This window comes from Thrips palmi, unplaced genomic scaffold (assembly GCF_012932325.1).
Source record: "Thrips palmi isolate BJ-2018 unplaced genomic scaffold, TpBJ-2018v1 HiC_scaffold_6, whole genome shotgun sequence".
NCBI lineage: Eukaryota > Metazoa > Arthropoda > Insecta > Thysanoptera > Thripidae > Thrips > Thrips palmi.
The window spans coordinates 429449-452547 of NW_023144633.1; the positions used below are offsets into that span (position 1 = coordinate 429449).

General features: G+C 49.5%; 6 protein-coding genes across 10 annotated transcripts; 3 read left to right on the forward strand and 3 right to left on the reverse strand.

Annotated features, from left to right (window-relative positions):
- Positions 1 to 17: 17 nt before the first annotated feature.
- Positions 18 to 2288, forward strand: LOC117651592 (pleckstrin homology domain-containing family A member 3-like). Of its 3 annotated transcripts, none has more exons than XM_034395738.1 (7): positions 18 to 283; positions 537 to 653; positions 772 to 924; positions 1103 to 1227; positions 1314 to 1472; positions 1567 to 1613; positions 1705 to 2288. In XM_034395738.1, exons 1-7 carry the CDS (start codon positions 244 to 246, stop codon positions 1712 to 1714), a joined length of 651 nt encoding a protein of 216 aa, XP_034251629.1. In that variant the 5' UTR covers positions 18 to 243; the 3' UTR covers positions 1715 to 2288. The 3 variants fall into 3 exon arrangements, with proteins under 3 accessions (XP_034251629.1, XP_034251630.1, XP_034251631.1); XM_034395740.1 differs by having other exon boundaries at positions 19 to 283; positions 1567 to 1620; XM_034395739.1 differs by having other exon boundaries at positions 1567 to 2288.
- Positions 2289 to 2363: 75 nt separating this feature from the next.
- LOC117651591 (flavin-containing monooxygenase FMO GS-OX4-like) lies at positions 2364 to 8835 on the reverse strand. Of its 2 annotated transcripts, none has more exons than XM_034395736.1 (9): positions 8639 to 8835; positions 7481 to 7579; positions 5017 to 5217; positions 4559 to 4697; positions 4296 to 4414; positions 4031 to 4208; positions 3803 to 3950; positions 3565 to 3728; positions 2364 to 3258 (listed from the first exon to the last, which is right to left on the reverse strand). In XM_034395736.1, exons 2-9 carry the CDS (start codon positions 7513 to 7515, stop codon positions 2875 to 2877), a joined length of 1368 nt encoding a protein of 455 aa, XP_034251627.1. In that variant the 5' UTR covers positions 7516 to 7579; positions 8639 to 8835; the 3' UTR covers positions 2364 to 2874. The 2 variants fall into 2 exon arrangements, with proteins under 2 accessions (XP_034251627.1, XP_034251628.1); XM_034395737.1 differs by lacking the exon at positions 8639 to 8835 and adding an exon at positions 7995 to 8137.
- A 227-nt stretch (positions 8836 to 9062) lies between these two features.
- On the forward strand, positions 9063 to 10509 carry LOC117651610 (protein ATP6V1FNB). The gene is made up of 2 exons (XM_034395770.1): positions 9063 to 9832; positions 10039 to 10509. The coding sequence occupies exons 1-2, from the start codon at positions 9508 to 9510 to the stop codon at positions 10284 to 10286; spliced, it is 573 nt and encodes a 190-aa protein (XP_034251661.1). The 5' UTR covers positions 9063 to 9507; the 3' UTR covers positions 10287 to 10509.
- Positions 10472 to 14638, reverse strand: LOC117651608 (probable glutamine--tRNA ligase). Its single transcript, XM_034395767.1, has 15 exons — positions 14423 to 14638; positions 13856 to 14015; positions 13593 to 13749; positions 13417 to 13510; positions 13198 to 13336; positions 12973 to 13118; positions 12706 to 12892; positions 12384 to 12571; positions 12084 to 12307; positions 11846 to 11985; positions 11576 to 11747; positions 11310 to 11472; positions 10999 to 11219; positions 10696 to 10885; positions 10472 to 10616 (listed from the first exon to the last, which is right to left on the reverse strand). The coding sequence occupies exons 1-15, from the start codon at positions 14540 to 14542 to the stop codon at positions 10566 to 10568; spliced, it is 2352 nt and encodes a 783-aa protein (XP_034251658.1). The 5' UTR covers positions 14543 to 14638; the 3' UTR covers positions 10472 to 10565.
- Positions 14639 to 14690: 52 nt separating this feature from the next.
- On the forward strand, positions 14691 to 16502 carry LOC117651609 (transmembrane and coiled-coil domain-containing protein 6). Its single transcript, XM_034395768.1, has 5 exons — positions 14691 to 14929; positions 15033 to 15391; positions 15474 to 15650; positions 15745 to 16005; positions 16085 to 16502. The coding sequence occupies exons 2-5, from the start codon at positions 15076 to 15078 to the stop codon at positions 16426 to 16428; spliced, it is 1098 nt and encodes a 365-aa protein (XP_034251659.1). The 5' UTR covers positions 14691 to 14929; positions 15033 to 15075; the 3' UTR covers positions 16429 to 16502.
- Positions 16465 to 22805, reverse strand: LOC117651607. 2 transcript variants are annotated; one of them, XM_034395765.1, is made up of 10 exons: positions 22399 to 22805; positions 21932 to 22299; positions 20437 to 20594; positions 20135 to 20299; positions 19766 to 20055; positions 19382 to 19610; positions 18981 to 19253; positions 18645 to 18908; positions 18385 to 18405; positions 16465 to 18064 (listed from the first exon to the last, which is right to left on the reverse strand). In XM_034395765.1, exons 1-10 carry the CDS (start codon positions 22788 to 22790, stop codon positions 17864 to 17866), a joined length of 2361 nt encoding a protein of 786 aa, XP_034251656.1. In that variant the 5' UTR covers positions 22791 to 22805; the 3' UTR covers positions 16465 to 17863. The 2 variants fall into 2 exon arrangements, with proteins under 2 accessions (XP_034251656.1, XP_034251657.1); XM_034395766.1 differs by lacking the exon at positions 18385 to 18405.
- Between the last annotated feature and the right edge of the window lie 294 nt (positions 22806 to 23099).

Consider the following 23099-nt stretch of genomic DNA (forward strand, 5'->3'; position numbering starts at 1 on the left):
GATCGTTTGTTCGGTGTCGTCGGCTGTCGGTGTCCGATCTCATTTCCTCCTTCTTTTTCGCGATTTTATCACTGTAAACATATTGTGTTCCTGTTGGCATTTCTCTGCAGTAAACACAGCTTACATCTCTTTTATTCTTTGAGAAAACTTGTTGGTGGTCACGTTGTTACCTTCCGTTGGCTCGATGTGAGTCTTCGTCTTACCGTTTGACAGCTGGCATTGTTGACATTGTCGGTGATAAGCATGGAGGGTGTCCTTTGGAAATGGACGAATTATTGGAGTGGTAAGTTCTAGCCTATTTACTTTCAAATTTCGAATATTTTAACACCATAACCGCAAGTCTATATTTCCTCTGCCACAAATGTTGTATCCAAATATGTGACGAACTTTCTCTTTTAACCCTTTTGTTGGTTCACATTGTTTCATTAACGTGTCTGAGTACTGCATCCAGGCCCTTTTCACAAAGTTGATTGCGAGTTGTCTCAATTTGCACTGGCATGATTTTGAAATTGATGTCATGTATTGCTTTGTCACAGGGTGGCAAACGAGGTGGTTCATTCTGGAAAACGGTGTGCTGTCGTATTATAACTCACAAGATGAAGTGATCCAAGGTTGCAAAGGCTCTATGAAAGTGTCGGCTCTTGAAATCAATGGCAAGTATCAATTAACAATTTATGACAAGGAAACAATTAATGTTTTACTGAGAAAGTCATACATCTTCAAATGTCGATAGAACTTGGACCGTCCATACTCATCAATTCTTTCCTACAGTGAATCCAGTTGACAGCACACGTATGGATCTTGTCATACCAGGTGAACAACACATTTATCTACGAGCAGCCAATGCTCAAGAGCGCCAGCAGTGGCTGGTGGCTCTGGGAAGTACCAAAGCTTGCGTCACTACGAGAACAAGGAAAGACTCAGGTGAGAACAGCTGATGTTAGCTGATAAAAAAAAAGTGTCAGCAGCCATTTAACTCTGCATTCATAGACAGCACTGGAATGCAGGAGACCTGCACACTGTGCACTGCAATATTAGGAGTAGCTCTGTGTTTGAAGAATCTGCACTGGCACTGGCCTTAATTTCAAATGTTCTTTGACAGGAGAAAATAAACCAGATATTTTGAAAGTTAAAAAGTCAGAACTTCGTCTGTATTGTGACCTACTCATGCAGCAAGTGCACACTGTGAAGACTGAGGCAACAAGGGAGGGAGGCCCAGAAATTCGAGTGAGATGTTTTTATAATCATTGGTACCTTCATCTTAATTTTCATTCTTTCGTGACTTTTGACATGAATTTATTTGTTGATTTCAGACATTGGATGAGGCGACTAATCTCTTAGGAGCCACCTGTGACACCTTCATTAAAACATTAGAAGAATGCATTCACATTGTTAACACCAGCTTAAACGATGTGCCTGTGCCTGTACATTCAAGTATTCCTCCCTTGCCTCACAACCAATCGAAAAGTAGGGTGAGTATTTGTAGGATTTGACCAGTTATTAGTGACAGGCTCCTTTCCCTTCCAATATTTAAAATAATAATAATAATAACTTATTTCTCTGCAGGGCAATAAAAATGCTTCGAACATTGTTAGAAGTACATCAATTGACAAGTGAGCTGTGCGTGAATCATCAGCACAAATTTCATCATGTCTTGAACCTCTTAAACAACTTATTCTGTTCTCTCTCTGTTTTTCTTTGCAGAAAACTATGAGCATTAAATGTTATTTGACTAGGCAGAGTGTTCCTGGCTGGGAAGTTGTTGAATGATCCAGAGCAAATTGTGGAACATAAGTCAAAAGTGCCAATTCTATTTTCTTTAGGGTGCATTTTATGCTGATAGGTGAAATGTGTGAGTTTGTAGCATAATCTTGGCCTAATGAGAGTGTAATCTTATGTAGATGGCTGGAGCTTAGGCACACATGTGTTTTTATTATAGATCTACTTAAAATGAAACAGTATTCCCTGCTGTAACAATTAGCTGGTTTTCTGTATTAAAAGTTTTTGATTGATTACATTATTAAGTCCCATGTAGTTTCTATGTATATGTGAATAAGAATAGCCTATGTCTTAAAAATGTATTATTATATGGTAAAGGATTATACAGGCCAACTTTGACAGCCGACGAAGTGATGCACTGATGCATTCGACTTTACTGTTGCAGATTTATATCAAGCTGTGATTTTTACTTTAGAACCAAAGCAATTTTTTTGAAACTTTTTGTGTGTGTGTGGATTCATAAACGGTTTTCTTTTAATGCATTAAAAGAGATAAGTCAACATCCAAAACATTGCTGTTTCACTTTTACTCCTTGTCAAAAATTAAAGAAAGTGAGAAAGCACTACTAATCTCTCAGTTCAGAGTTGAAGTTGAAGATAACTTTATTGTATATTTTCTTACATAATAAACTAAGTATTTACAACGTACATTAATGTTTTGGGATGGTAGATCCCTACTGAGCTAGATATCACAAAGCTTGAAACGTTCGTCAGCATGAAGCTTCTCCCCAAATCGCTGGGCGCGATTCCATTTTTTTTTTTTTTTAAATTATAGTACACGCCTTGCTACGAAGACTTGCCATCATTTCCTTTCGTAGTCACCGGTACACTGGTTTGCTGGTCCTCCGGGCCGTGGCGGCCGAAGCAGCACGGCCAAGCCGAAGCAGCGGGTGCCGCCGCCGCGGACCGAAATCCAGAACCCGAAACTCCGCGAAGTTCGGCCGAGAATGTCAGTCCAGTCGCCGGACTGCAGTGCAGAGGCAGGCGGGCCACGGCGGCGGGCTCGGCCAGCAGACTCATTCCGCGGGGGCCCTCTCTCTCGCACTCACGGGGCGTCCCGTGTGGGTGCGAGAGAGATAGACCGCCGGTCGGCGGGCTACTTATGCTGGTGCACGCCGTTCACGCCGTTCACGCCGTTGACGCCGTTGACACCGTTCACGCCGTTGACCGGCATGACGCGCTCGTACGAGTCCGGCCCCGTGACGGTGTACTCCACGCTGCGGTACACGAGCAGGCGGTGCTTGCGGTCGTCCTCCACGGCGTCGTACACGGCGCGCACCACGGGCAGCATGTCGTCCTCGAACTGGCCGGCCGCCGCCAGGTCGCGCAGGTAGGGCCACTGCAGCTCGGCCATCTTGTGCGTGTGCCGCGCGGGGAACAGCTCCAGGTGCTTCTTGAGGTCCTCCTCCGTCTCGCGGTCCATGACCTCCTTCGAGGGGAGCGGCACTCTGCCCAGGAAGGTGGCCAGGAAGTAGCGGATCTGGGCGTGAAATGGTGGACAGCCGTTACTTGAAGGCACCACGATCGGCGGGCTTGGGGCACCGCAACACGGTGGGCCAGAGGCTGTTAAAATCCCGGACGCGTTTTGAGCTCCAGATTCGCTGAACAGGACTCCAACCGAACGTGTGACCCCACCAATGGATTCCTCTTTCGGAGAGCAATCCATTGGTGGGGTCACACGTTCGGTTCGAGTCCCACTGAGCGACTCAGGAGCTCAAAACGCGTACGGGGTTTTGATAGCCCCCACCGGTCTTCTTGCGCACTGTGTGCAAGCAGCAAGCAGTACCTGGTAGTGGAAGATAATGAAGGGCACCGTGGTGTAGGGGATGCCGACGAGCGCCAGGGTGGGGCGGTCCCGGTGCAGCAGGTGCTTGTACAGCGGCGTCACCCGGTTGTTGTCCGTCCGGATGCCGCACTCGGGCGAGAGGAACGGGAACGAGAACTCGTAGCCTGGGATCCGCAAAACGATGTTAGGGCGGGACCATTCGAAAACAGCGCCAAAGGGAGTTGGCCGGAGTGCCCACCTGTGGCGAAGATGATGGCGTCGGCGCGGACTGAGGTGCCGTCCAGGAAGACGAAGCCGTCAGACGTGGCCTCCTTGACGCCCCGCACCTCCTGCACGTTCTCGGGCAGCCGGGAGGGGATGCGGTCCTGGTTGTGGCTCAGGTACACCTGCACCGAGAGGCGCAAAGGCGTTAAGATGCGTACACCGCGTTGTTTGAACGTTCCGGCCAAGTGGCGACGACACTCACGGTGTTGGCCACCTTGGACACCTCGACGGCGACGTCCATCCCGGAGGCGTTGGCGCCCAGCACCACCACGTCCATGCCGGCGAAGCGGTTCGGTTCCCTGTAGTCGTGGCTGTGCATGCTGAAGCCGCCGTACAGGCTCATGTTGGGGAGCGTCGGCACCGAGGGCACGGAGTAGTGTCTGGCGGACAGAAACAGAAAGCAACCAACTTTGCCGGACTCGAACCTTGGCAGTGGCCGAGTGCACAGGGAGGGACTCAGAACTGACCCATTACACACGAGGACGGCGTCGAAGATGTGCTCGCAGACGAGGCCCGTCTTGAGCTCCTCCACGATGACGCTCCACTTGTTGCCCTGCGGCGCCACCCTCTTGACGTGCGAGAAGAACTGCGGACAGCAACACGGGGGTCACGATGACGTCCGAGCGCCGCACCGCGCACAGTGGGGCAGACCGGGGGAAGGCCTGGCTGTGCGTCCGCCCGGTGCTGGTGCCGGGTACCAGGTGCAGCAATGCACCAGCAATACACTCACCTGGATGTACCTGAGCAGGTCGAAGTGCTGGGCGTACGTCTTGAGGTAGTCGCGGATCTCCTGGTGGGAGGCGTAGGACCGGCCGTCCTTCTTGAACGGGAAGTCGGGGTAGCACATGATGTGCTTGGGGATGTTTATTCTGGAAATCAGAGCAGCGCGGCGGACGTCATCGAGAAGCCCGGAGAAGATAAAACTGTTTGCAAGGCTGCCACGCGTCAGCGCGTCAGCAACGCAACGCGTCGACACAAGTCGACACTCGCGGACAACACTACGGGGGTCACTGTGTTGCGTGGGCAGCGGCAGCAAGCCGCGCGGGCCGCGCGCGTTGAGACACTTGGCGGTGTTTTTCCGCCCTGCACCGAGCCCGCGGTCCGCGGCTCCGTTACTGCAGACTGATCTCGGTCTCCCTCGCACTCACGGGGCGTTCTGCGCGGGAGCGAGAGAGACAGCGTACTGACCTGAGGTTCCGGTACATGCTGGAGTGCACGGGCAGCCCGAACTGGTCCAGGCCCACGCGCTCGTTGTAGACCCAGGTGCCGCCCACGTTGCCGGTCTGCTCGAACACGGTGCAGGGCACGCCGGCGGCAGAGAGGTGCCTGGCGGCGCACAGCCCCGCGGCGCCGCCGCCGATGACCGCCACGCACCGCGGCTCGTCCGGCCTGCAACAGGACAAGCACGCCGTCAGCCACCCGTCAGGCATCAGCGAGGACGCAACCAGAGCCCCAAAGGCTGAAAAATTTGAAAACTTCCACTGTTTCTATAAATGAGTTTCCAGCAGGTATAGAACAATGTTTTATTTTTTTCTGAAACCGAAGTTTCCAGAACCTTCCGACGGAGCTTTGGAACGCACTTTCCGGGATTTCCCAATTTGTTTTATCAGCTTAGACACGATAAATATTGTCTGACGTTTCTTTACTCGAGAAAATTGGTTCCTTGCGCAAGGGGTGTGTCACGAAAATATTTGCCAGAGTGAGGCAAGCCCTAATGACGCCCTAGCTGGGCTAGCCGGGCTAGATGGGCGAGCGCGTTGTTTCAGTGACCCCGCCAAGCCCGGCCGGCGGTCCACTGCCTGCAGCCCGGCCAGCCAACCCCACCCCCCGGGCCGCGCGGCCACGGCGGAAACCGTCAAATTGGGGCGTTTTGGGGGTTTCGGCGGCCGACTTGACTCGCTGGCAAGCAAAGGGGTCAGGCCCGTCAGGCCGTTCGGCGACCCCGGTGGCGATGATGTAACGCCAGCCTGGGCCCGCCGATAGCGCATGCCGCACAGTAAGAGCTAGTAGGGGACGCGCGTTTTCTACAAGCAGGGCGCTCCAATGGACGCCGCGGCTCGGATTTTCGCTGCCATGCTCCAAATCGAAACTCAAATCGACCTCTCGAGTTCGGGTTCGCCGTCAGCAAGCCGCGGGGAGCGCGGCGACCTCGCGAGGCGGGGCAGCTTAGGGCACCGTTATCGGGTGACATAAAGCGGTACGCACGCGAAAAACGACACGGGAAAGGGGAGGGGTGGTGCTTCGGACATCGCGTTACCGCCAGCAGACAACTCTTCCCAATTTTGATTCAATTCAGTGGTTTGGAGTCAAAGTTGGCCGGCGGCGGTGGCATGAAGTGCGTACTTGTCGGACGACCGTCAAATGGCGCCGAGGCCGCCGCTCGGCCGCCGCTTGGCGGGCCATGTCCAAACTGCGTGGCTTGCTGATGGCTCGCCGTCTCGCTCGCCGTACTGGCCGTACTCCGAACTGCGGATTTGGTTTTATTGAGGCGATGTGTCTCAAGCCTCAATGCTGGGAGATGGCCGTGGCATGGTGCGCATTAATTCATTTATCAGCTGGAGTAAAGGTCCGACAGCCACACAAGTGTCTCACGTCAAAACTTTAGGGCACACAGAAGAACTTTCGTCAATATTTGGAGAAATAATAGTTTTCTTAGTGTTTATCATCAGGTAGAAACTTTTGTGACAATAGAGCGCCAGTAGCTTTAGGGCTGAGCCAGTACTCGCCCTGATCTGATAATTATTTCCCCCGTGTTCGCTTAAGTGGTCTTCCCCCGGGCAATGTCATCAACGTGTCGAGCAGAGGCGCCACGGCACAGTGTTGTTCCGAAAAGAGTAAAATTTGGAGCCTTTCTCTTTCGCTTATCAGTCCATCTGAGGACGAGCGCCCCGTTCGGAGGTCCGGAGGCCCTAAAACGCCAAGGCCGTCCGGCGGCCCGGCCGACGGGGGAAAGTGCTGGAAGCCAGCAGGAGTCGAGGCGCGTCGTTTAAATTCGGAATGGAAAAGTTAGACCGGTCGCTCGAGGCAAAACGATTAAAAAGTAGCGGGGTGGGAATACAGCCAGGCGACATACGCGGTGCTGCCAAGAAACGAGGTATGCACAGAACCTCGGCCGAAGCGGACTGGCCGTCGAAACACGTTCATCAGGGGCCTCGTGGGGGCTACAATGTCTCCAACGTCAAAAATCGAGGCTGTCGAAACGACGCTAATTTGACGCACATCGAAACCATCGGGTCGCTATATTTGCGGACGTGAGGAGTTGACCTCGACGTGTCGCGTACAGTGTGAAAGGGGAACCCTCGGGAACCTTCGGGAACCCCGTTGACCGCAAACAGTGCAACAATTTAGTTTCGAGACTTATCGGCAGAGAAAGCACAAAGTATCGACTGCGACTCCGTCCGCGGACAGACGGAAACACGTACAGTGATGCGCGCCGACGGGTCTGGCGGGCCCGAGGGCGGGCCGGCGCCGAACCTGACCTAACCGTTGTACTCGCAGCGTTATCGGCGAGGGGCCGATAGCGCGTAGCGTGTCGTACCGGGCGTGTGCGTGCGTCGCTGCGTGCGTGAGCGACGTCACGCCGCGAGCACGGCGCGAGGAAGGATCATCAGGGGCAGGAGGAGGCACCCCCACATAGGGAGGGGAGACTCACCGAGTGGCGGGTGGCTGCTGCGGACCGACGACCATGGTGTTGTGTTGCTGTCTAGAAGGGGTGGGCTGCGGCGCAAGCAGCGCGAAGCGCGAAGCAAGGCTGCAAGCAAACAAACAAACGATAATGAAAATGACGGAAGTGGTCGCGACAAGTTGGCTCCGTTGCTTTTCACCAGCCCGGCAATGCGCCTGTGCTGCGCTGTGCCGCGCCCCCACGCCGACACGTCCACGTCAACGAGCTCGTTGTCTTCGTCTACCTCCCCCGGCGATATGTGCCCGAGAAGACCAGCCTCCGAGCAGCCCCGCCACCTCCACCGTCAGTCAACCCTTACCCGGTTCGACCCGAATCGAAAGTACTCGGCCGTACCCGGTCCAGCGCTGCCGGCGGCGCTCTGTCTCTGTCGCACTCATTCTGGACGCCCGGTAACTGCGGGAGACTGTTCGGAGACGGCCTGCCGTCATTTGCATACTAGTCCGCGCTTTGCAACACTCGCGCATAGACGGGAGCAGCAAACCTGTTGAGGCTGGCGAGGTATATGCTCGCCCCACTGCGACCCGCTGGCAATCCCGCTGGACCCGGCTGTCTGTCTCCAGGCGGCGACGCCGCGACACCGACTGCGCCGTCGTCGCTCTGTCTCCCTCGCACTCAGGGGGCGTCTGGCAGGGCGGAGGCGGCCAAAATTCTAGTCGCGTTCTGAGCTCCAGAGTCGCTAAATGGGACTCGAACCGAACGTGTGACCCCACCAATGGATTGCTCTCCGCACGAGAAATCTATTAGTGGAGTCACAAGCTCGGCTCCAGTCCTGTTTAGCGACTCTGGAGCTCAAAACGCGCCCGGAAATTTGGCCGCCCCCACCGGTCTTCTGGCCCACTGCGCGCCGCGTCCCGCCTGACGCAACAGGCCCGTCGATGGAGTGCAGTGCTGCAGGGCGCGGTCTGGCGCGGCGTCGCGACGCCTCCTCGCGCTTCTTTGCACCTGTCGGCGGAAAGGTGTCGCGCTCCCCCTCCAAGTCACTGACCCGCCAAGCTTATCTGCCCCGCGTGTCGCAATGGCCTGGCCGGCCTAGACGCTTCGCAGGTATTCGGTGCACTGGTTCAGCGCGCCTCGCCGCGCCCACGACTGCACTCTCCCTCATCCACGCCGCCAGCCGCGACTTACCGGAGGGGTCTTGGCTTCGCCCCGTCAACCCCCGAGTGATGGGAGGCAGAGGGTCGCGGAGAGCGTGGCGGAACGCACGGCCGGCACACTGACTCGAAAGCTCGGAAGGCGGGAAAGGGTCAAGAGCGCCTCGCTGTACCCCGTCTGGTCGGCTCAGCTGATGCTTGTCAACTGACGCCGCTTCCCTGCCGCTGGGACGCTGGGACGCAGGGACGGGCCCACATGGACAGCGGGCCGGGGCGCGGCGGGTGGGCGCGCGGCCGCCAGCATTAAGGAGGGGGAAGGAGGGGGTAAGAACCGGTAAGAACGCGCAGAGGGGCTCATCGGAAATAGAGTACACGCTGCTAGACACCGCGGCGGTGGGTCGGCGACTGTCGTCGCGGGTGGCGGAGGCGGCGTCCGCTCAGTGTAGGAGCCACGCAGCAACCGCGTGCCGCAGTGTGCCGCCACCCGGCCGGCAGTGGAACTTCCCCACGCCCAGCGCATTCTCCTCCAGGTAGCTGGAGGCCTTGCGCGGCCTTGTGTGTCGGAAGGGTTGCCTACCCGCTGGCGATTGACGCCGTCAAAGCATTTATTGGATAAGACTTATTGTCGCTCTCATCGTTCGTAGAGCCCATTGGTGGGGTCACACGTTCAGTTTGAGTCCCATTTGGCGACTCTGGAGTTGAAAACGCGTCTAGAATTTTGGCCGCCTCCACCAGTCTTCTGGCAAATCCACTGTACGGCCGGCCCGCTCCGCGCGCTCGCCCCGCCATTGTCAAGGCGGCCAAACAACAAAGAGGGAGACGCACTCCCTCCCTTCATTTCCACAACCCCTTTCCTTTCCTTTCGGCCGCTAAATTCAAAAGTCCCGCCCGCAACCTGCAACCATGTCTGGCGCCTCAAAATCCTCCAAGTTCAACTTCAACGATGCCCTCTTCTTCGCCGAAGTCTACAACAAGGAGTTCATCTCGCGACTGCACTGGTTCGAGAAGAACTACAAGAAGGTGTACGAGGCCAAGCCCCCCGAGGCCGTGCCGCGCAAGGCCAAGATCCTGTACGACGAGATAGTGCGGCGGCGGCTGGACGACCACAAGAACGCGCCCCGCTTCGCCGTGCTGCACGCGCTGCCGCCGCTCCCCAAGCCAGACCCCTCCGTCGAGATCCTGCCCACCATGCGGCCCGTACCCGACGCGGAGAGAGCGCTCCTCAAAGGTGGGACCCGGGGCCTCTAGCGCCTGCGGATCCGGCGTAGGCAACCCGCTGCACGCCTGCAGCGTGGGGATGCCTATCGCGCGTTCCACAGGCGCTTTCGGGGCTTCGCTTGGGTTCGATCGTCGCTCGTGTCGCGAACCTGAGCCAGACTCGGGGGATGTGGCGGTTTCGCTCTATTCTCCCTCTTTCGGTGACGTGCCCGGCAGAAGGGTCCGAGGCCTTCCTGCAGGCGCGCTACCGCACCAGCCCGGACCGTCGCTACCACTTCCCCGCCACCTCCAGCTGGGAGTACGGCTGGCTGGTGGAGCACATGCCGCTCACCTCGGCCGGCATGAAGATCCACGGCCGCAAGAACATCGTCAAGGAGACGTTCTACCGGCGCAACGGAGTGCACCCCGAGCTCACGCACTACCGCCAGACCACCAGCCACAACATGGACTTCCCCTTTGTGTAACCCGTACGTAGAAATGCACGCAGCCTCGGGGGGAAGGGGGGAAGGGGGCATCCGTTTCAGCGCTTCAGTGTAAAAGCGTAATCAAGCCCCCCAATGGGACGGAAGCAAAATGAAAGATTCAGTCTTCAAAGATCAGTTAGGGTTTAATGTCATTGCACAACCTTCACAAATAAAAAATAAATTAGTTTCATATGCATATTTTCATTTCACAGCAGTAATAAGAATTAAAATAAACTATAGCAACTGATAAAATTGTGAAGTTGGTCATTAACATAGCCACTATGCCTTTCCAGCATCTTCTTTCAAAGTAACAGTTCTATTGAAGACAATCTGGAAAGAAAAAAACAAAAGTTAACATATCTCATGAATTAATAAGATCGAGAAGACACAAACCAGTATATCAACACACCTGAGAAGGAGTTGAATCAGGGTCAACAGAGAAAAAGCCAACTCTTTCAAACTGAAATTTGTCATATACTTTGGCATTAGCCAAAGAAATATCACCAAGTGCATTCAAAACTGTAAGGGACTCAACATTACAGTCAGACAAAAATCCATTTGGCACCTCTTTAGGATCTTCAGGGTTCTTGTGGTTGAACCTAAATAAAAGATGTGCTCAGAATAAAATTATAAATAGGCATTCAGAAAAAAAATGATAAAATGAAAGATGAGGCAAGTATCAATATCAAAAAGAATAGAAGAAAGGACTCACAGCCGCTCATATAGTCGAACTTCAAGATTCAAAGGATTCGAAACCCAATGAATAAATGCCTTGGGTTTATTGTTGGCATCAGCAGGAGCACAGGTTACTCTCAGCTCCATCACATCACCACAGCGGCCTCTGAGGACTTCCTGAACACTAATGACATATCCAGAGTGTCTCAAACCCACAGGTTGATCTGGTGTCAGCCTTTTGTAACCTTTGTCAAGAACCTTCAATGATGAAAAACGGAAAAGAACACATTAGCTCATTAAGGTCTTAAACTTGAAATGCAAGAAAGGCACACCGCTTTCAAATCCTACCTGTCTAAAGTCATCATGTTCAATGAAAATTTCAGATCCAAATGGAACTGTATGTTTTGGAGAATTGGGATCCGCAGGGAAATCTGGAACTTCGATTTGAATGCTTGATGCTGCAGGGAAGTTGGTAATGACAACTCGAAGAGGGTCTAGCACAACCATAGCCCTGCAAAAAAAATAAAGGAATTTTAAAATGCAGGCAATCAGAGATGATGGCAAATAGTTTTAAGTAAAATGGCTAATGAAAGATTATTTTTTGTGATTGTTACCTAGGAGCAGTAACATTTAGAGTATCACGAACGCAGGCTTCAAGCATGTGAGGGTCGACAACAACTAAACTTCCTGTCAATCCCATCTGAGCACAGAAGTTATTGATTGCATCCTTGGGGAACCCTCGGCGACGTAAAGCGGTAAGAGTGAAGAGGCGAGGATCGTCCCAATCTACACAAAAAATGAGAAAAAATATAAAAAAAGCGAAGATGTTAGCATTACTGACAACTTAAGATAGCTGCAACCACTATCACTCTAAAAATGATTACCAGCAACAATGCCTTCAGTGATAAGCTTGGCAATTTTCCTTTTAGAAACAACAGTGTAGTTGACATTGAGACGACCATACTCCCACTGAACTGGGCAGTAAATATTCAGAGCATTGCACAACCAATAATAAGAAGACCGTCTGAAATAGAAGCAAAAAAAAAAATTTCATTTATAAACCAATATAATCAAAAGGTAAGCAGTAGTGATTAGCTAAAATAAAATAAAATAAGGTCCCACCTTGTTTGAAATTCCTTAGTACATAACGAATGGGTGATGTTTTCAAGAGAATCACAGAGACAGTGAGTGTAATCATAAGTAGGATAAATACACCATGTATCACCAGATCGGTGATGAGGGACATACTTAATACGATACGCCACTGGATCAACCTTTCCTTCCTCAAGGGTCAATTTTAGACGAAGGGTAGCTTCTCCTTCTTCTAGCTTTCCTCTTTTCATATCCTGGGAAAGTATTTCAATTATAATAAGGTTTACACAATTTTTACCAGAGCTTTTTGCCACAAGCTAAATAACTAACCTGAAAGAGTTGAAGACTTTCAGCAACTGGACGGTCCCGCCACGGTGAGAGAGGGGCATCGATGCCCTTAACTTCTTCAGCTGTTTGGTGGCAAACATAAGCTTTCCCTTCTTCAATCAATTGAATAGCCCACTTATAAAGTTGTTCAAAATTGTCAGAAGAATAGGTAATTTTAGTGGGCTTGTACCCTGAAAAATAAAAAGTAAATTATTCCCCCAACTCTAAATGCAAGCTATAAAAATATTGAGTCTGCTTAAATTTTTTTTAAAAATTAATGTTTAGTTTTGGAGTTATGAAACAAAGTAGCCAGAGCCAGACTTACCCAGCCATTCAACCATATCCTTGATGCCCGTAAAGAACTTTTCCTCCTCCTTTTCAGGATTGGTATCGTCATAGCGAAGGTTGCAATCCCCACCTCGGGATATAGCATAGCCAAAATTAATATTGATAGCTTTGGCATGACCTATATGGAGAATACCGTTTGGCTCAGGTGGAAACCTGGTAATGACCTGAGAGAAGAAGTAGGATTAAATCCAGTAATGAAATTTAATTTGTCGTCTGTTATAATGGAAGGGAAACAAACACCCACTTTGCCACCAGTTTCCTTTAAGTGCTTCTGAAGTAGTTCCATAGTATTAGGAGTAATCACATATCCATCAGATTTGAAATTTTCTCCAGGTTTATGGAAGTTAACTTTTGACAGTAAATCAGCCATTGTTACAGGCCCAGTAGGTGCTGAAATATAAAAATTAGGATGAGTACAAAAACCTCTTACTTACTAATCACTGAACAGTCAAGTAAGAGCAGGACTTGCCACTGCTTTTATCTTCTTTTTGAGCGCCTTCTTTTGTAACATTCTTAGCATCTTTGGCAGCCTTTGGTTTCTTGTCTACTTTGTTTACAGGAGGAGGAGCCAAGTCTGCTTCAGTTTTAGGTCCAAGTAAGTTCATTACCTTTTATCAATGAAATTATGAATTATTACTTGACATTATTTAATAGGACATGAACAATTGATGTACGAGCACCTGCATACCATGAGATCCATTTCATTCTTCACAGCCTTTCCATCAGCCCATTTCAATTCATTTCTAACTGCTTGCATTAACGGGAAGTAGTTAAACCGATATCTGAAAAAAAAAAAAAAAAAATCATGTTTAGCATTTGTCCAGAATCCAGGACAAACATAAAACCTAAAAGAAGGTTTTTAACCTTTTCTCAAGAAGTTCTTCTTTATGTAAATTTATCTGCTTTTCAACAGCATGTTCAATGTCTTCTGCAGTGATTTTGATGCCAACACCACATGCAGATTCAAACTCTGCATGGTTGAGATTTCCTTGAGGGTGAGAGAGTAGATACTCAAGGGCAGCTGGAAAGATGCACAAAATATTATTGTATGACCAAATATAAAAATGAGCAGACTAGAACGCTATCACACACAGTTCTTAAACAACAGTACAATAAAACAGACATACCATCGACTCTGAGAGTTGAGTCCAGTTTCCCCTGGGATATGTACTTCGCAACATGTTTGAAGTGTTGAGCTATCTGCGGCTTGGCCTTGGAAGCTAAATGGTATAGCAGCGTTCCAACTCCACTCTCTTTCCAGCCAGCAATATCACTACTTTCCTTTGCCTACAATAAAAGAACACTCCCATTGAAGCAACGTACATGGCTGAATAGTTTATTTTTAGGATGATGCAACAGGAAGAGAGTTGACAAGAGCGTCGATAGAAAAACCACAAAGTGAATAAGACTGACAGATGTTAAAATTAAACATAACTTGTGCTAGGGTGTGATAAAGTAAAGAATGTAAGATTTTAACAAATCAGCAATTTCCACATATGCCACCATCTTCGACGACAAAGCTTATGAGTAGCAGTTGCGAAGTGACATTGATGGTATTTCAGAGACATTCAATGGAAAAATATTATGGGAAATCAAAGGCATTTAAGTGAGGCACTGAACCGAAAAAAATAGCGAATCAAACCCTGAAAAATTTGCTAACCCGGCGTTCTGATGTGGCATTGCGGTATACTTACAGCTGTAATAGCTTCTTTCAGATTATTCGTCACCGCTACATTTTTCAGTGTTTCCTTCGCTTTCTGCTCACTGAGACCCAGGGAAATAAACAGGTGGACGTCACTTTCATTGACCGTCATCGCGTCAACGTGTGTATTAACCTAGGAATCAAACAACAAGTGCGGCCATTCAAGGAAGGATACGCCACCTTTCACTTCACCACCTTTCGCTACTATTCACAGGGCAAATGGTTTTCCTGCCAATAGTCGCTCCCGCCTAACCGCAGGAACAACGTGCGAATAGTAACTTCCACCTTTCACTTGCTTGGTGCATGCCGCAAATTTCAAAACAAAAACCCTGTCCAGAACAGATTGTGGAGGGTTTCCTCGCCTAGTTTTGTGTATTTCTGTGTGTAAACTTACTCACCGTCGTCAATGAAATTATTTGTTGGGCTTGGTGCATGTTGCTCATAATTCATGGTTCATGTGGCTCCAAAAAGAAATGAATCGAGGGGTTAAGTGTCTGAGGTACTGGTTGAAAATAACAATTACAGAAAAACGAAGAGCAGAATATTACTTTAAACAAATGAAACATATATTTGTACATGTTTTGCATTTCTTCTGTTCACAGATCTTGAATGACATTGAAAATTTTTCAACATAATTTGTAAGAGATGGCAACTAGTGAGTCCCCATCTGCCAAAATTCGGCATCAAATGCGAAAAGAGTCTGAGGAAGACAGGTTGTATCAGAGAAGTAAGACTGTCAATCGATTAAGAAAAAATTTGAGAGAGACTGAAGAGGATTTGAAGTCTCAAAATGTGTTTACACTTGAAGAGTTGGCTGCAGTCACTGCAAAAATCAAGCATGCAAGTCAAACTTCGCTTCTCGACCTTCGGACTTTAAAACAAGCTCTTTTCAATCCCATGAATGCAGTTCATTTTTTGAAAATAACTGGCTCACTTCAAGCACTGGTTGGTCACTTGACAGGTACTTTTAAATGCATGTTTTAATTTTTTATCTTGGATGTTTCTTGTTACTCTACAATGACGTTTCTGCTTGCTTATTGCAGGAAGAAAAGCCCTTCACCAGTTGGAAGCCGCATATATTTGTTGTAATTTAGCCACAGCGAATGAACATTCATGTGATGCTGTTGCCAACTCTGCTGGCCCTTATTTAATACAATATCTTGACTGTCAAAACATCTCTCTTCAAGTTGCATGTTTATGGACACTAGGAAATTTATCAAGTAATGTTCATAAGATTGCATTTCAAAATTTGTAACCTACAGAATTGATAACTGTTTCAATTTTAATCTTCTATATTTTTTGTAACTTTTTCAGGTGGCTCCAGCAAGAGCTTTGGTATTCTACAAGCCCAAGGCCTCTCAAATTGTCTGATAAACTGTCTTCGAAATCCTCATTCAGAAGTTATTGAGGCTGCTGTCTATGCTCTTTGTCTCATGCTGAAGTCATGTGAATTTTCAAGTGACCAAAGGAAGGAAATAGCATCTCTTGCTGTAGGACTCAAGTGTTGTAAAGAAGATGTTGATTGGCTCCTTTACTTGTTGTCCTGTAATTCAGATTGTGATCAGATTTTCTTAGGTAAAATAATTAAAGCAAATGATTTAAATGAAGAATCTTCTTGTGCTTGAGGTGTCTCATAACTCTTATTTGTTTTCAGAAAATTTGATTCCTCAGAGATGTATAATAACCCTGGCTGGATTGGCTCGGGATGCTCCCATAAACCTGGACACCCTCTCAGCATTGCGTTCAGTCACAGCATTAGTTCGAACCTCTGCAAATTTATGTAGTGAAGAGAGTGGGAAGGCAGCCTTGATGATTCTTGCCCATGATTCTTTCCCCAACATATTTAATAACCTCCTCCAAGCGAGTCATCCGCACTTACGAGAAGAAGCACAGTGGCTGGGTCTAACTTTATTGCGTCATTCTTCCCCAGAAATATCCCAAAAGACCTGTATTTTAGGTCTTGATAAATTAATGAATGCCAACGATCATCCATGTTAAGGGATTGGACAAAAAGAATTTTAAACAGAGACCATATATTTGCTTTAATAAATCTTTAATAAAACAAAACAAAATGGGCTTCAATTACATTTAATCTGAACCCAACAAGCTATCACAAAGTATGCAACAACAGAAACTCATCAATTTTCCCTACTGTACAACTCTTTTGTTACATCAGTCAAAGATTTAGTTAATTGAAATCATAGCACTTCCGAGAGCACCCACCTTTCAACATTGCTTTAGACTTTGGTTGTAAATTATCATTGAAGGAGGGTGGCAAAACTAGACATGTCTGTATCAATGAAATGAAAGATTAAGAATATTACAAGTGAATTATGTCCAAAAGTATTTGAGCTCTTATGGCACTCCTACAAACAACTTGTCTCTCCTTCTAGGAGGATATTGTTCCTTCTCATTGTCACCAAAGCAGCAAAATAATTGTGCAACAAATGAAGAATATTGTAACACCATTTAGACTGGTACACTGCCATGAACATTCAAGTAGATGCACATGTTTCCAAAATTATACAATAACAACTTTACCAGTCTAAATGAAGAAAAATGAACACATCAAACATTGCAGGTCTGCAAAACCAACAGAGCTGCAAGTTGTTGCTTTTAACTTGAATATTGGTATACATTGAATGGTCAATGTAACCGTCATTGAAAAAATGCAAAAACAAATAAACTAGTAACACAAGAAATAAACGAGCTCTTTGCTTCCTGTACACACCATGTTTCCTCTGTCAGTGGTGAGACATGACTCATCACCAGGGAATGGAAACTTTCAACTCTCCTAAACCACTGCAACATTTTTTGTTACTTTTAAGTCTAGCCTAGTCTTTCCATAAATAAAGCGTCAAAAATAAATTTAAAAATACTGTTCTGGGTTTAACATTTGAAAAATATACTTCTGTCTTTATAGAAAGAAGCATTACACAAAATAACAATCACTGCAAGGAAAGGTTCAATTATTTAAAACATTGAATGGGCCGTTCCATCAGTAGTTATATTGAAAGAACGCATTGTTCCATAAAATCTTCTATACTAACTAATACAGATGCATTTTTACACTTCTGCTCATTCAGAAGGAAACAGCTGTCAGCTGTTGTTTTCATTAAGACACAAAAAAAATCAATATCGCATCCTACCTTAACATAACAACAAATTAAAACTAGATAAACAATGTCAGGAACAAATTCATTCAAATGATACAAAAGCCATATTGGTAACTACATTCTTCATGACATGTGACTTGCTTTGACTATGAGCTGATATTGTCTCTAAAAATGATTTAACCATCTTATGACCAAAACAGGTTTATTGCAAGCATACTGTATCTTGTCAGCTGAAGCACAACTCCTGTGCAAAGCACTTGGTTTAATACTATGCAAAGTTCATATCAAATTTATCTTATTGCTTGATAACTTCTATCCTAAACTAAAAGAACGTTGTAATGTCTGTCATCTTCAGCCAAAAGATCTACAAGCTTTGCATTATCTAAGGCTACACTCATGTCAATGCCTATGTCTTCGGGGTCGGGGTAGCTTGTCACATAATCTTGAGAACCGAAGGCAGATGGTCGCACCACTCTGATTCTTATACCAAGTGAGTATCCCAGTAGAAACATCTCAACCTGGAAAGCAGACACAAGATTTTATTATTGACATATCATCAAAAAGATCAAACATGTTCTCTAACTTTGACCAGAATGACTGGCTTTGATCATAAAGAGCCTTGCAGATTGCCGAGATATCTAAAAAGTAGGTCAAGATTCCGGTGTAAGCCTGCTTGGACAAGCTGAAAATAATGAGTGATCATGGAGCTGAATTGGAAAAAAAAATCTTACAGAAAGTGAAAATTTCAATAATATCTGTTCACTAATCCATAAGCCATGCAACTGAGTGAAATGAATGGTGAAAAGTGACTATCTATGCCTGATTAACGACCACTCACTTTTCCCTCATCCTTGATTGCCTAGAAAAGTTTACAAAAAAAATAAAAATATGAAACTTTTGTTAGTCTATGTTTAATTTCTTCCAGCTTTGATTCTCAAAGATAATTTGCTAAAATTTTGTAGTTTATGTACAAAAGGTAAACTTCCACCGGTTTTGTACAAAAAAAAAAAAAAAAAAAAAAAAAGATCTAGAGTAAAGAGAATGAAATATACATTATAGGGTTTCTAAAGGGAAGACCATGTGATTTTTCATCCTTACCTGCTCGAGACCTGCTGTATCCCCAACATGCCTCAGGTGATTGTGCATAAGGTCATTTGGAGTTGATGATGTGTCTCGGGCGAAGAGAAGTTCAGCAAAAAGTGGTAGAGGCTGTCCTTGGTCAGCTGCAGCTTTAAGTTCTAGAGCACCCACCAACATGAGTAGCTTCACAGCCTCACAGAGTCGAGCATCTAACCAAGGGTCATTGTTTAACATGTTAACTAGCGCAGACTCCCTATCGGATGCAGCTTGTAATCGCTCAATCTGAAATAGACACATTTTACAATGAATGAAAATCGTTTTATCTCTTGCATTGTGTAACACTTCAACGCTTACCGTTGAATCCATACTGAGTAGACAGTCTCGGATGCCATTTTCAACATTATCTCCTGCATAAGGTAACCTCCCAGCAAAATTCCAGGATCGCAACCAATTTCCAGATGGATCAGAGAGAAGCTGTGAGCAGCGACTTGCTGCATTATGGCCTGAAGGTAGAGGAAGTCCACGCACCAGAGCTTGAAAAATCGTGCCTCTCACTGCACAATAGTTGTCGCCTCGCACAACGCGAATAGCATTTAATCCCAAGAGTCCAGGAATTTCAGAGTAACCCTGAGAAAATAAAAATAAAAAGAGAATTTAAATGCATTTCATTATTAACAAAAGTATTCATTTAATTATACAAAAGCAGTCAAGGGATAGGTAAGAACAACCCAACTTTCTCAACTTAGAAGTATTACCTTGATTATTGTTTGTGCTTTCTTGGTATCTCCCTGCCACTCCTTCAGTACATATTCCTGAATATTTGTCCTCTGCCCGATTGCAGTGGGCATACTTGAAGCTGGCGTGGCTGGTGTCATAGCGGTACTACTGCACCAAGCGTCAGACAAGCCAGACAAAGATCTTGACAGAACACTCACACCAGAGCTGGAAGAGCTATGTGTCAGAGCACCTTCTGACAAAGGCCAGCTGCATTCAGACAAGAAACAAAAAATTACAAGCACATTCGCATTTTTGCCAAGCAATTGTGCCTGCCTCAATTTTAAATATAGAACAGTCAATACTGTAATATGGAAGGAATAGTTCATGCTTTGTCACATGCATTAAATTTAAAGGCAGCGCACCTCTCTGGGGACAATGGTGACTGCATGGACTCTGAGTCTCGTTGCTTTTCCGTAGTCGTCTTGTTCAGTGGCAGGTAGAGGGGCTCCCTGGCCTGCGTGGCCTGCAGTGCTTCTGTTTCCTGCTCCAATTCGGGAATAGGAGCTGCGGGGTCCCCCAACTCCGAGTCCGCATCCACATCCAGTTCAAACGTCGCTAAGGAGGAAGTCAGCATGCTGTCTGAATCTCGCAGAGAAGGGCAAGATGTGTCCAGAGAGAACTGGCGGCATTGCATTCCCTTTCCAGATCCCTTCTGAAAATACAAGGCACTTTAGTGAGCGAAGGTTTGGAAAAGGCATTTGATGTTAAGTCCCAAGTCCATGTAAACTTACCACCGATTCATGCACTGGGGAAGTGTTAGCGGCACATGCCCCCAAGACTAGATCATTGACGACTCCTGAGTCTTCCAAGCCTTGGTCAGGATACGACATATCCTCCTCATCCCACTCCAGACTCGTCAGAGGTTCCTCATTCACTGTCGGAGGGAGAGCTCGACCCTGGAAGCAAAGGGCAGGTCAGACCAAAAAAGGAGCAACTATTTCACTAACAACTATTCACGCAAATAGAAGATGATTTGATAAGAAACATTTATGTAATGCTTGTAAAAAAAAAAAAAGCAGGTAAAAAATGTTACCACTGTCTGTTGGCCGTCCCAGTCGCTGAGATCTTGGTCCAGGTCCAGGGAAGGCGAACTGGTGATCCGTGTCAACGAGTACAGCCCGGCAAAGCACGCCCGTGCGCGCGCGCGCTCCGCCAGGGCCTCCTCGTTGCCCGCTCCGGACCTCGGTTCAGCTGCACAGCGAGGAAACAACGGCTTTTATTTTTCTTTCTTTGGAAAAAAATGTTTAAATTTTCCACGGCCTCTGTGGAAATGAGTTCTCACTAAAACGCAGAACGTAACGCCGGCCGGCGCCGCGTGCAGGCGTGCACCTCGGGCTGCATGCGTCAGGGGGCGTTCGCCTCCTACTGAAGCCAAGCCGCCACGAGGCACGAGGACGCAAGCGCAGGGCCGGCCGGCCGGGCAGCACACTGATTCAGAAAGTCGTTGCCGTCGCCCTGTCTCTCTCGCACCTACACGGGACGCCCCGTGAGTGCGAGAGAGACAGAGCGACGGTGACGACTCTCGGAATCGGTCTGCAGGGCACGGCGCAGCGCCGAGGCATGGCCGAGGGGGCACCGGGCCACCAAAGCGCGCACCAATAAACACATCTTGGCCGGCCGCCACCGCGGAGTGGCGGTGTGGTGGTGAGGCGGCCAGGGGAACCAGGCTCTAGAGAATTGCAGTCAAACGGCGGCACCCGAATCCGACGAAAGTGGTAAGCGGTTAAGAACAGCACCACATGGAATCCATGGAATCGAGGCCGGGCCACATGAGGGCAAAGGCTCACAGCGCCAAAGTGCAAACATTCAACTCAATTTTTATTTAATTTTTAATTTTGCAAATTTAAATGTTGGGAGCGCAGGCGTGAACCATAAGATTCTGCAGAGTTGATCGAGACCCCGAATCCTCTAAAAAGGGGGTCGTGGTTCATGAACGGGCCGATCCACGCGTCCGCGCGACACTAGGGGACACATGACTTGGCGCGGTGCAGGGCGGTGCCAACACATGTCCTGGCGGTGGCCAGTAGTCTGATTCCGAGAGTCGTCTTCGTTGCCCTGTCCCTCTCGCACTCAAGGGGCGGCCCGTACAGGAGCGAGAGAGACAGAGCGACGTAGAATCAGTGTACGGGGTGGCCATGAGCCTCGGCGCGAGCCTTGCCCGCCACCGCCAGCGAGAGACAAGCGCGCCCTCGTCACTTTCGGCCGAACGCCCAAACCGCATCATGCCATTGGCATCGGCGCTTATTTTAGCGCTGGGAGAAGGGGAGGGGGAAGCGGGGGGAAGGCACATGACGGCGCCGGCGGGGTGGCGGGCGGGGCCGCGGCCGCTCTCTCGCGCAGTGCTGCTCTCTCGCCGCCGAGGGTGTGTACAAACGCAACAACCAAGGCGACAGGTGGCGAGACTGCCACCAAGGTTCCCGACGAGTTTCATTTTTGTTATTTTCAAAGCCGGCGCGCTACTCGCTTGGTGCCATGACGTCGGCGGTTGTTTCGGGAGGATGGACTTCGGCGAGCACTGAGAGACTCACCCTCGACCTCCAGCAGGGACGACATGCCAGGCAGGTTCCGGTTGCACCGCACCGTCTCGAACTCCTCGTCCAGGCTGAGGCAGTTGGACTTGAGCTGGTCGATCTCTCGCTGCAGTTGCTCCAGCTGCTCCAGCGTGGCGGCCGTGCCGGCCGCGCCGCCGTCGCCCTCGGCCTCCAGCTCGGCGATCAGGGACACGTCCAGGCTGAGCTCGGAGCACGTCGAGTCGAAGGACGAGCCGCGAGTCAGGCCCACGCGCCGCGGGAAGCCCAGGGAGTCCAAGGACTCGTTGCGGGGCAGGCCGCCGCGCCGGGGGAACGGGTAGCCCACCGCCGCCAGCGAGTCCGTCGAGGTGTTCCTGGACAAGGACCTGGAAGAGGAGACCTCCAGGCCGTCAGCACGGAGTCGGGGCGAGGGGCCAAGCCGGGCCAAGCCGGGCCCAGCGGCGACGGCCGTGGGTCTCACTCACCTCCTGCGGCCGGTGGCCTGCTGGCACGCGAACAAGGACTCGAAGGACTCGTCCCGCGCCATGAAGCGGCGCGCCAAGGTGTCCGAGTCCACGGAGTCCTCGCGGCTCAGGCCGCGCAGCCCGCGCCGCAGGATGCCCTCGCGGGGGTCGTCGAGGAGGTCCAGGTCGGCCAGCGGGTCCAGCGAGCCCTCGCGCGACACGGATTCGTGGCGCAGCCGCCGGCCGCGGCGCCGCGAGGGCGAGTCCTTGCTGCCGTTCCGGTACGGCGGGTACTCGGGCGACAGCGAGGACGACGACGACGTGGACCTGGTGCTGCAGGGCGTGCTGGTGTTGCTGCCGTGCTGCGGCGGCGCGCGGTACGTCCGGCGGTACAGCGACGCGCTCCGCCACATCGGCGTGCCCCCGGGGCCGCGCCACGCCCCCACGCGCTCCTCGGGCGGCGTCCGCGGCGAACGGCTGCCCTCCGAGACGTCCGCGTCGCGCGCCTCGTCGTCCATGGACATGCCACCGCTCTGCAAGTACAACACAAGCACACAGTGCCAGTGACACGTTCGGCAAAGTCGAAATGCAAGAATATGGTCGGCGTTGCTGTTTTCCCGCGTAAATGAAAAGGTTGGACTCACCTCCCATCGCCGGCTGAGCCTCCGCGCACGGCGCATGGCGGCCGCCCTCCCCGACGCCACCGCGTTGGCCTGCCCGAC